Source organism: Rhinolophus sinicus, linkage group LG12, assembly GCF_036562045.2.
Source record: "Rhinolophus sinicus isolate RSC01 linkage group LG12, ASM3656204v1, whole genome shotgun sequence".
Taxonomy (NCBI): Eukaryota; Metazoa; Chordata; class Mammalia; order Chiroptera; family Rhinolophidae; genus Rhinolophus; species Rhinolophus sinicus.
The window spans coordinates 33,176,928-33,189,521 of record NC_133761.1 but is presented as its reverse complement, the minus strand read 5'-3'; the positions used below and the strand labels follow the sequence as shown (position 1 = coordinate 33,189,521).

The 12,594-nt window shown below is 37.5% G+C and overlaps 1 protein-coding gene across 5 annotated transcripts in view; it reads left to right on the top strand.

The window, feature by feature from the left end:
- The window catches only part of MTDH (metadherin), a 65,323-nt gene extending 53,970 nt beyond the window's left edge, over positions 1-11,353 (top strand). For 4 of the 5 annotated variants that reach the window (XM_019714983.2, XM_019714987.2, XM_019714984.2 and 1 more), the window contains 4 exons: positions 2,446-2,553; positions 6,202-6,342; positions 8,780-8,936; positions 9,626-11,353. In XM_019714983.2, the coding sequence (XP_019570542.1) occupies positions 2,446-2,553; positions 6,202-6,342; positions 8,780-8,936; positions 9,626-9,696 (477 nt within the window). In that variant the 3' untranslated portion in view covers positions 9,697-11,353. The remainder of the gene's footprint in view (positions 1-2,445; positions 2,554-6,201; positions 6,343-8,779; positions 8,937-9,625) is intronic. The other variant, XM_074316941.1, reaches the window with a different exon arrangement.
- Positions 11,354-12,594: the final 1,241 nt, after the last annotated feature.

The window sequence follows — 12,594 nt, the reverse complement described above, 5'->3', positions numbered from 1 at the left end:
ACAAAAACTTCCTAGAGTTGCCAGGAGCTGGAGGAAAGAGGGATGAATGGGCAGAGCACAGAGGGTTTTTAGGGCAGTGAAAGTACTCTGTGTGGCACTATAACAGTGGATACCTGTCACTGTACATTTTTCAAACCCATAGAATGTACAACACCAAGAGCTAACCCTGAGGTAAACTAGGGACTTTGGATGATAATGATGTGTTGTCATGCAGGGACTCAGCTCCCGCTCCCCACACAAGAACGCAGGACATGGTGAGGCCAAAAAGCAACACCAACGGAGCCATAGATAGGGGAGTCATACCACTATATTCTCGCTGGTGGCTGGGTTGGAGACACAGGGAGCAAACATCCGCCCAGTACCCCAGCAAAGGCGTCTTCCTGCACCCCAGTCTCTCTGGTGGCCAGGCGAGACACACAGAGTAGGAGCTGCACGATGCACAATCTGCCGTCAACTTTTCTGCCTGCCAACCAACCCCCTAGCGTAGCCACAGCAGTTATATCAGTGGCTAATGGCTAACTGGTTATAGCTGACGGCCAGCTAGCCACAGCTGATGGCCATCCATTACCCAAGCCAGCACCTTTCCATGTGAGGCCGAGAGCCTGGAAACTGCTCTCTGGGACTCTGTCCCCACACGTCAATGTAGTTTCATCGGTTATAACAAAATACCCCTCTGGAGGGTAATGTTGATAATGGGGGAGCCCCTGCATGTTTGGGAGTGGGGGAATATGAAAGTCTGTACCTTCTGCTCAATTTTGCTGTGAACCTAAAACTACTCTAAAATATAGTCTACTTTTTTAAAAAAAAGCTTCCTAGTATAGTACCTTAATACACAGCAGTCATTCTGGTACTTGTTGAATGTTTCATGAATGTACAACCTAAGCCTGTTTCTCTAATTAGAATTCCCTGTGCCTCATTATCAGAATTTAACAGTAGAACATTTCCCTCACTGCAAGGATCCCTCAGGTAGCCCTTTTTTTCATAGCTACCCTCTCTCCTCTCCCATCCCCACCTCCCTAGCAACCAGTAATCTGTTTCCCATCTCTATAATTTTGTCATTTCAAGAATGTTCGGTGAATAAAATTATATAATATGTAACCTTTTGGTACTGTTGGGTTTTTTGTTTATTGTTTTGTTTTGTTTTGTTCTTCACTGAGCATAATTCTCTAGAGAGTCATCCAGATTATTACATATATCATTAGTTGGTTCTTTTTTACTTCTTATTAGTAGTCCATGATCTGGATATATTAGGTTGGTGCAAAGTAATTGAGGTTTAAAAGGTTAAAAATTGCAAAAATCTCAATTACTTTTGCACCAACTGAAGACCTCAGTTTACAGGCATACCTCGTTTTATTGCGAGTTGCTTTATTGCGCTTCACAGATGTTTCCTTTTTTCACAAATTGAGGACAAGACCCTCCAACAGCAAAAAGATTACAACTCACTTTATTGTGATACTCGCTTAAGTTTGGTGGTCTGGAACCGAACCTGCAGTATCTCTGAGGTATGCCTGTATTTAACCATTCTCCTATTGAAGGACATCTGGGCTGTTTCCAGTTTGGGGCTGTAAATACTAAAGCTGCTACACATATTTATGTACAAGTTTTTGTACGAACATAAGTTTTCATTTCTCTGTTATAAATGCCCAGGAGTACAGTCCCTGAGTTATGTGGTAGTTGCATATTTAATATTTTAAGAAACTGCCAAACTGTTTTCCAGAGTGACTGTATCACTTTGTATTCCCACTGGCAGTGCATGAGTGATCTAATTGATCTGCATCCTTGTCAGCTCTTGCTACTGTCATTATTTTTTATTTTAGCCATCCTGATAGGTGTGTAGTGGTATTACATTGTGGTTTTGATCTGCATTTCCCTAATGGCCAATGTTGAACATCTTTCCATGTGCTTCTTTGCCATCTGTCTATCCTCTTTCATGAAATGTCCATCTTACCTTTTGCACATTTTCTAAATGTATTTGTTTCTTTACTGTTGAATTTTTAGTGTTCTTTATATAGTCAAGAAACAAGTCGTTTGTTGGATGTGTGATTTGCAAATATTTTATCCCACTCTGTAACTTGTCATTCTCTTAATAGGGTCAAATTCAATTGTAATGCAAATAGTGATGCATTTAAACTCTGAAATAAAACAGAACTACCTATCCAATGAGTTTTTAAAAACCAAGTTTGCACAGCTAATTGATCTTATAGTGAGATGACAGATGTAATAAAAAGTCATTGATCATAGACAATAAGAGACTGAAGTTCCATGTACTTTATTTGTTAATTATGTAACTAGATCAGTTTTATTGCCTATTACTAATTCTTATTTAGTATTTAGGAGATAAAGACTGAACCTAATGAATGAAATTATTTCATAATAGTTTTCTAAATAATGAAAACTTAACCAATTGGTTCACTTTAACATTTTTGCTGTTTTTAAAAAAATCAGGTTTCAGATGATGATAAAGAAAAGGAAGAAGGAACTCTTCCAACTGGGAAATCTAAAAAGAAAAAGAAGAAAAAGAAGAAGCAGGGTGAAGATAACTCTCCTGCACAGGTAAAAATATCAAAACAACAAACATTCATTAAGCACCTAATGCTAAAATGTGAAAAGAAAATATGCAGATGCTAAGAATATGTAGAGATAAAAGACACAATGAGAGACATCAAATTTACTTGAAAGTCACAGAATGTTTTAAAGATTTTCTACATCATACTGTAATAAAAACTTTGTTGCTCTAAGAAAAAATCATATCAAACTTGTAATCCCAAAAGTAAATAAATAAAATTCTAAATTAGTCATATGCATTTTGGTTTATATTGTAGTGAAATGGAAAAGGAGGTATAGTACTTCACACATACAAAAATTCCCTTTTGGTAACTGAAATTTAGCACAATTAGAAAACCTTGTACATAACAAGTAGAGTCTTTTCCTTGACTCTGAGTTTGTCAGCTTCCACTTAGTATTCTTTCCTGCTTTTTTGGCTTCTAATAGAAACTTTCTATCGCTCCAACATTTTCCTTTTCTTTGCCCTTTCCTACCTGGGGAAAAATGTTTAGATTAAAATATAGATGAAAACAAATTTTAATTTCAGACATACTAGACTACTAGAAATATTCATGAATTTATTTTTGAAAGTACTATATCACCATTACATTGCAACTTATGAAAATCTTACTCCTTACTTACAATCATGAACTTAATTGTTTTCATTATTTTTCCCCCCGTCTTCCGCCTCCCTCTCCACTCTAGTTCAAGCCATTTTTTCTCAGTCTAGTTGTGTAGGACACAGCTCCCTGGCCCATGCTGGTATTATGAGCCTTGCACTACCCCCAGCTGAGGCAGTCGGTCGCCAGTTGTTGGTCAGCTGCTCACAGCAGCTCACGGCAACTCTCCCTGTCTGCCGGCCACTCATGGCAGCACACGGTAGCCCACGGCAGCACAGCAGCGCACAACTGCTCACGCTGGTTGCCGGTGACTCACACTGGCCACCAGCCGCTCCTGGCAGCTCACGCTAATCTCTGGCTGCTCACGGCAGCCCAGCTCCAGGGAGAGCTGTTGTTCACAATCTTAGCTGTAGAGGGAAGAGCTCACGGGCCTATGTGGGAATCGAACCAGTGACCTCGGCGTTAGGAGCACAGCGTTCCAACCACCTGAGCCACTGGGCCAGCCCCTCATTCCTTTAAATGTAGGAGATAGCCAAAACTTTTAGAGGCCTACATATAATTTTCCTATTTATTGTTCTATTTTGGGAAAAGTTTCTGCATGACTTCTTAAGGAAATAAATGCTCAGTTTTTGTTTTGTTTTTTTGTCATGGTAAGCACAACCCTTCATAAATGATACCGATTCATTATCGATACTAGTTTTTTCTCTTTAGTAGTAATTGGTGGGCATTAGGGCTAATGTGACTAATATCAGTGGATCTAAGAGGAAAAAAAACTGGCCCAGCCTGGTGGCTCAGGTGGTTAGAGCTCCATGCTCCTAACTCCGAAGGCTGCCGGTTCGATTCCCACATGGGCCAGTGGGCTCTCAACCACAAGGTTGCTGGTTCAACTCCTCGAGTTCCGCAAGGGATGGTGGGCTCCGCCCCCTGTAACTAAGATTGAACGTGGCACCTTGAGCTGAGCTGCCTCCTGGATGGCTCAGTTGGTTGGAGCACGGGATCTCAACCACAAGGTTGCCGGTTCGACTCCTGCAAGGGATGGTGGGCTGCGCCCCCCTGCAACTAGAAATGGCAACTGGACCTGGAGCTGAGCCTCCACAACTAAGACTGAAAGGACAACAACTTGAAGCTGAACAGCACCCTCCACAACTAAGATTGAAAGGACAACAACTTGACTTGGAAAAAAGTCCTGGAAGTACACACTGTTCCCCAATAAAGTCTTGTTCCCATTCTCCAATAAAATCTTAAAAATAAAAAAATAAAATACAATGAATTAGATACAGACTTTAGAGTCATATCTATTTTCATATTTCAGGTCTGCCATTTACTAATTGTTTTTTGTTTGTTTGTTTTATTTTGCCCAAGTTCCTTACCTACTACATAGGTTGCTTTGGTATTTTTTTTTTTTAAGATTTTTTATTGGGGAAGGGGAACAGGACTTTACTGGGGAACAGTGTGTACTTCCAGGACTTTTTCCAAGTCAAGTTGTTGTCCTTTCAATCGTAGTTGTGGAGGGCGCAGCTCATCTCCAGGTCCAGGTCCAGTTGCCATTGTTAGTTGCAGGTGGCACAGCCCACCATCCCTTAGAGGGAGTCAAACCGGCAACCTTGTGGTTGAGAGGATGCACTCCAACCAACTGAGCCATCCGGAAGCTCAGCGGCAGCTCAGCTCAAGGTTCTGTGTTCAATCTTAGTTGCAGGGGGTGCCGCCCACCATCCCTTGCAGGACTCGAGGAATTGAACCAGCAACCTTGTGGTTGAGAGCCTGCGCTCCAACCTACTGAGCCATCTGGGAGGCAGCTCAGCTCAAGGTGCCGTATTCAATCTTAGTTGGAGGTGCAGAGCCCACCATCCATCCCTTGAGGGAGTCGAACTGGCAACCTTGTGGTTGAGAGCCTACTGGTCCATGTGGGAATCGAACCAGCAGCCTTCGGCGTTAGGAGCATGGAGCTCCAACCACCTGAGCCACCGGGCCAGCCTGGTTGCTTTGGTATTAAATGAGATATCTGTGAGGTTCTTTCTGAGGTATATAGCACGTGGTATCGTATCCATAAATGATTACATTTTTGAATTTGTTCTTTTTTCATTAAAGTTGTTTTAGTTGTTGGTATGTGTTTGGTGGGGTTTTTTACTATTAGAGTTCAGCTTAGCATGGAACTAACTTATGTCCTCTCTTTGTACAGACTGTAAATCTTACATATATACTTCCAAACCTAGTTGCTTAAGATCGCATCAAAATTTTTAATTACTGTCTAAACCCACTATCATCCTGAACAAATTTTGTAGAATATCAGTGTTGGAAGGAAACTTTCAAGATTATCTTAGCCAGTTTTATTAATAAAAAGAATGGCCACTTGTATGTATGAGTTTGCTAAAGAACAGTACAATTCACAGTGATGGCCCTATTTAATATATTCTAGTTCATACTTTACTTATTTCACATACCTAAGCATGTAGTGTGCTTTAGAATTATTTTGTTGAAGCTTTTTAAAGTCTGAAGGCCTAAGAATAGACCTGTTTAAAGCTTGGACAGGACCTTAGAAATTATCTAGGCAAATTTTATTTTATAATTGAGAAAAGTAAGGTTCAGGGAAACTAAATGATTTGTCCTTGAGAATATACAGATAGATTGTGTCATGTCCAAAATTGAAATTCCTGTCTATTTCTAAAGTCTAAAGTTTAAGTATCAACTTATTCACTGTGTACTTTTTTTTAAAGAAAAAATACGAGTTTACTTTATTCTGTTTGAGTTGGTTTAGTAAATTAGTGTGATTCCCATTTTGGAATGTGAATGTATTGTTTTTTAATTTACTATTGATTTAAATCAATCCCTGCAGAAAACAGGGATGATGAATGTATGTTCCAAATGTACCTACGTATTTTAAATCTTTGAATAATTATGTTCTTTTAAGCTATTTGAACAGTTTCTGAAATAAAATTATTTTTTTAATATATTCTGGATATTAGTACAACAAATCAAATAGATTTTAATTAGTAAAAATGGGTGATTTATATCATTAATAGACTACTTTTCTCTGTAGGACCCACAAGAATTAGAAAAAGAGATCAGAGAAGAGCTTCCAGTGAATACCTCTAAAGTCCGTCCAAAACAGGAAAAAACTTTTTCTTTGAAAACCATAAGCACTAGTGATCCAGCTGAAGCACTCGTCAAAAATAGCCAGGTAACTTTTTGATATTTAAGGAATAAAATTTTGATGACTTGAGATTTATATCATAATTAATATTTTATTGAAGTACTGTGCTAAGCATTTAAAATAATCAAAATAATTTAGTCCTCATAACAACCCCACAAAAAAGGTAAGGATCCATTATATAAAATAAGTTAGAGGAGTTGAATAAACTTGTCCAAAGTCCCATAACAGCAAAACCAGAGCTGCTAGACTATATTTTGTACTGTTAAATATCTAAGCATACAAGGGATTGATAGAGAAAATGTAACTGATTTCATTTTCCCCAAAGCATACACATAATCTGACTATGGTCCAACCTCTGAAAATATAACATTTGTTTAAATTTGAAATACATATGTGCTTTCTGTGGAAACTTTTGATGTGTCTAAAGGCACCATTTTACAAAAGGTCTAGGCGAGTGACATAAAGACCATAGCTCTTTAAACTCTGATTTCTGTTTAGGTGAATTATATCATATTGAAATATGTTAAGTTCTACTAGAGTTGCATCGTTCATTTATTTACTCATTCAAAAAAATGTATTGGAAACCTACTACATGCTACATACTATTTTAGATTTGGGGATACATCAGAGAACAAAGCAGACAAAAAAAATCTGTGCCTTTGTGGAACTTACATATATAATAAAACATCTTTAGGCAAGAACCTGAATTACCACTAAGAGAAAGAATTTGTAACAGTCTTGTATTAAAACAAAATCTTAACCTTTCTTTCATTTTGAATTTGATGCTTTTATTTCCCTAAACATATTTTAAGGTAAAAGGATGCAATCCCAATATGTCCATAGGTTTAATAGCAAGACTACAAAGCGTCATTTGACGTTTTGATGTTTTGCTTAAGTTATTTTCAGAAGCCATCTTGTAAAGAATATTTGAGTCCTTTTGTGATTTAACATACATAAGTGAGAGAACAGTGTGGGGGGAAAGGAGATTAAAAATAAGTAACATGGGGCCGGCCTGGTGGTTGGAGCGCCGTGTTCCTAACGCTGAGGACAGCGGTTCAATTCCCATGTGGGCCAGTGAGCTGCACCCTCTACAGCTAAGATTGTAAACAACAACTCTGCCTGGAGCTGGGCTGCCGTAAGGTGCCGCAGGCTACTGTGTGCTGCTGTGGGCTACCATGTGCTGCCATGAATGGCCAGCGGCCAGCATGAGTGGCTGGTGGCCTGCAGGAGCTTCTGTGAATGGCCAACCGCCGACTGACTGCCTCAGCCGGAGTGGAGCGCAAGTCTCATAATACCAGCATGGGCCAGGGAGCTGTGTCCTACATCCTACACAACTAGACTGAGAAACAATGGCTTGAACTGGAGTGCGGCGGGGAGGCAGAAGAAGGGGAAAAAAATAAAGCGATTTCCCTTTTAAAAAAAAAAAAAGAAAAGTAATAAAACTAGGGTACGAAATAAATACAGGAAACATTAAGAAAGCTAAACTGAATAACAGAAATGCTTCTTTTCAAATACCTGAAGTAGGAAGAAACAATCCTAGTAGTTACCTGGGCTCACATAGCTTCTTCCTTTTGTTTCCTTTCCCGTTGTGCTTTCTTGAAGCTATGGAGCCTGGAAATACAAGGGGCAAGAGAAACATTACTTACCCTTGTTTCTGTATTCAAAATAATGATCACAGGTAAAGCTAAAGGGTGAAATGATCTCCTACTCATCTATTACAGCCTCAAGGCGCTCCAAATATTGGAGAATCTATTATTACCTGGTTCTAACCATTAATTAACAGACCTCAGTGAGGTATATCAATTCGATTACCTGCTTTCTGCTCCCATTTGAAAGGAGAAGCAAAGTTCACAAATCTAGGCCCTAAGCACCAGACTGGATAAAACTAAAGATTTGGGCCTGAGTTTAATAGTTGCTTTAACTGGCAAAACTAGTAGCCAATAGTCAGCTTTTGTCTAAGGCCATCTGTTCCCTTGGGTAGGAAACTGAAGCTATTGCTGCTGCTGTTTGAGATAGCCCTACCTCTAGAAAAGGAGAAAAGGAGGTATCACCTACTGATGGTTCTGAAATTAGCTATTTTCTTTTTGTCTTTCACATGAAAAGGTTTTGAGGAGTTGAGAGTTGGTGAGAAGTGGACAGAAACATTAAATTGCTAACAAATATAAAATCGTGCAATTTATAATGAAAAAGAAAAATATAAATGTTAATGAAAATGGAATTATTTACTCCTACTTGAGATTCAGTCATCTTAAATCTTCATCTATTTTTATCCCAACTTATATTTGTGGATATTTTAGGGAAAGATCTATTTAGTTATGTCACTAGAGGGCATGCATGAGTTGTAGTCCTTCTTCTGGAAAGCACCTTAGTATTTACCTGCTGCTAAACAACCTCTTGGTATTACTATGATACTTAATTTTATTGGAAATTTTTTACAAAAATCTATCATTTTATTCCAAAATAGCCTATCAAATCTCTTCCACCTGCTGTTCCTACCGAGCCATCTGTTATTTTATCAAAAAGTGATTCTGATAAGAGCTCTTCCCAAGTGCCACCAATGCTACAAGAGTCAGATAAATCCAAGTCAAATACTAAGCAAAATAGTGTGCCTCCTTCACAGAGTAAGTAATCTCATCTTTGGTTTTTTTGTGTGTTCTCTGTACTGTTCATAAATATTAATATCTTAGAAGTCTAAGATATTTAGACTTCTGATCTTAGACGTCTAATGGATTAATAGAGCAGCCTGTTCTTCCTTTGCAAATTCTCAATTCCTTGGAACCTTGTGGACCTCAGTTTTGGGGACCAAGTTGCTGAAATCACTCCAGGCGAGAATAGGCAGCCAAGGACCTACACAGAGGACTACTTGGTACCTGCCCTGGTCCTCCTGGTCCCTGCCTTTTCTGTGCACATGTTCTTGAAACTACAGATTGGTCTGTGCCTTTTTTCCCCGTTCTCCCTCAGCTACCTTTAGTGTCCATTTTACCCACTTTTATGTTTATTACTTACATAGAGCCATATTAAATGATGGTTTTCTATCATAGGTCAAAACTAGTGAAATATTATCCATATGGTTCATATGGGTAAACCAAAGACTACATTGGGATTGAAAGAAAAAGAGGAAGGAAGACATAGAATAACCTAAAAACATGTAACTAGAACTTAAAAACTTAAACATAAAATTTGAGGCATTCTTAGTAGATTTCAAAGCATGTTTTCATTGATACTCCTTTTATATGTTTGAGACGTAACAGTATTTTACCATCCTAACTTTTTTCTCTCTTCTTTTCTTTCTTTTTCTTTTCTCTTTTAGCCAAGTCTGAAACTAGCTGGGAATCTCCCAAACAAATAAAAAAGAAGAAAAAAGCCAGACGGGAAACGTGAATTTTCTTTTCCTGAATTGGACATGTGTTTGCAAACACTGTCTTGAAGATTATGCTGTTTATGCAATAATTTGTGAACATGTACAGAGTTTTATATAAATTTAAACCAATTTTTAAAACAAAACTGTGAACACAACCACCATAAAAATGGAATCAAAGGAAAGTTAATTTATGAAATTAAGAGTTCAGCAGAATATACTACAGTGTTGGAAGACACTTGGGAAAAGTCTTTTCAATTTAACGAAAATGATCTTAATTTAAGAATATTATCCTGGTTTTACAACAGTGCCCTGTTTACAACAGATTGTGCCCTATCTCATCTGCAGCTGAGGAATAAAGGATTCTGATTGAGAGAGAATGTTGCCTACTAATTAGTAGGCAGCTTCTTGGATCTTATGCACAGAACTTACACCATTTGAATCTGTTTTATGCTTAAGTCAAAGTGCTTTGATCAAATGCGTAATAGGCCATATCTTTACATATTTGTTGGTAGCAATTTGTATTAAAGGAATCACAAGTGCAAATAAAAAGTCATTTATCATTTGTTTAACTAAACTGTCATGGTTTAGTTTACAATTTTTAAAAAGTTCTTTATTAAAACATTGAAAATGTAGTTGACACTTATATGGCTTTTGAAGTTATTTTTGATAGTCTTCATTACTTGAATTGTTCAAAGTACAGTATATTTTAAATTAAGAAAGGTAAGCTATATGTATTTGTTTTATGCTTTTAAGGATCAGACTCACAAATGATGTTCTTTATGATTTGAAAACTTCCAGGCAAAATGCAACTTACATTTTTTCTTCCCCTAGCAATTACTTTTTTCCAGCATCAGCTCTTTTTCATTACTAATACTTTCTTTGACTTTAAAAATGAGATCTTTCACAAACTAGTTATACAGACAGAAGTTTGAGTATATGATGGAGAATAAAAAACTAGTCAGACAGCTTTAATTGACATTGTCAAGACCTCCAGTTATCAGGAATACATTTTTTTACTGCCTTAACCTGTAGTGCGTAGAATATGCATCAATTTCTTGAAGGGGATTCGTGTTTTTATAAGAATTTTCATGTAATTATTGCAATCATGGTCAAATAAGGAACGTTTCCTGCTTGAAACTGTATTGATTTAAATGTGTGAGATGTTTCACCATTTTCAGGCACTGTGTAACTATTGTAATAAACTGGCAGGTATCTTTGTAACTATAAATAGTGCATGCTCAGCCATGTACACTGTAAATAGCCTTTACCAAACGTGTTTGACAAGGACCATAATTATCATCATTTAGTGAATTGTGATGAAGAAAAAAAGCCATGATTTATTTGATGTGATTGGCTTGTTTTTATGTGGCGCCAAGAATGACCCTGTTTAGCTGTCACCAATGGTACTGATCTATCCATCCAACATTGTCTTCATTATATTTGATTGTGGTTTGATAGTATTGCATTGTCATACTAGGAAAGCTAAAGGAACAAAATGGTTTTAGTTTTGCTGAAGACTGGCCTTATTAATGGACAGCTTTCCTAACAAGCGATTATTAACTCTTTATCAGGTGGTAACATGTTTCAGGAACATAGCAGTATGTTTACATGTTAGAAGTTTTGTTTAATTCTATAATATTTCTAAATTGATTTGTTTAAATAAATTCAGCAAATGGATAGCATTGTTTTTATTTGCTTCAATATCGGGGTAAATATGCTAAAGTGCCAGGAATGGATTTCTTCAGTGACTTATTCTGTTAACTTTACATAGATGTTTCCTAGAAAGATCCAAGGATTGCTAAGTTGCCAGCACTTTGTAAAGGTATGACAAAGAAGAATTCATAGGGAGTCTGTAATTTTAGGATGTGCCAAAAGATCTGTGCTCACAAAGTTTAATTGAACTCTCTCAACTCTACCTCACCCTTTCTTTATTTTAGAGTTTTGTTGGCAGTGTCAAGTGTTGGACTTTATTTCTCCAGCTTATATTCTCCACCTTAGTATCTCCCATTCATCCACCTACACCAGATATTAGAGACACTGTCTTTTAAGAAGAGATGAAGTGTGCAGATGGAGAAGTGCATTGCTAAATTGGGGTGGATTCAGTATGGATGTCTCTGTTCCTTCTCTCTGGCTCAAGAACTAAGACATGGATTTTAGATTTTATGAGAGGATAGCTCTGAGTGATAAAATGAATACGTTTATTCTCTTTCACTTGCATGAGATACAAATTCTTGCACAATTAAAGTATTGTTGTTCATTGCTCTTTACCTGTCCCGGAAGGTCTTTGTGTGACGTGAAAGCAGTTTCTGGAATCTGAACACAGAAACTGTTCCCCATCATCAACTTAGAAGGCACTAAAATCAAGGTAGTGATTTAGGGAGGACAGAGAGGAGCCTATTGTCCTCTGGAGGCTTGGATTAGATGCCCCCCAAACTGTTAGTAGGGAAATAACTGATCCCTTTAGGCTCCATCAGACCTGGATGGGAACCTTGTTCTGATTAGCAAATAAGACTCTAGAGAAACTACTTAAAATCACCCTAGGCCCTCCTGTCTCCACAAACAAGTATTTATGAAAATTTTGTAGCAGGGAGTAGTTTTAAGATTTCCCCAGACAGAAATCCTACCTATCTATACTCTGGATTGAGCAAAACAGTAGTTGAGAGAGTCCAAAAAAAGTACTGAAATAAAATGTCAATGTAACTTACCATGTTTACTTTATGCATGCATTTTGTTGGGGGGAGCAGTGGAAATTCATCCGAATCTAATGGTATTATTTCATAGGCTAATCTGCTTTGTATTTGGGTTAGATATTGAAGGGCAATATTTAACTACAGAGTTTAGTTTTTCTTAATTAAAAACTGTCCTCTATTAATCTAGTGTGAAATATCTTTCAAAATTTAGAATTTAGGTTTAAGATG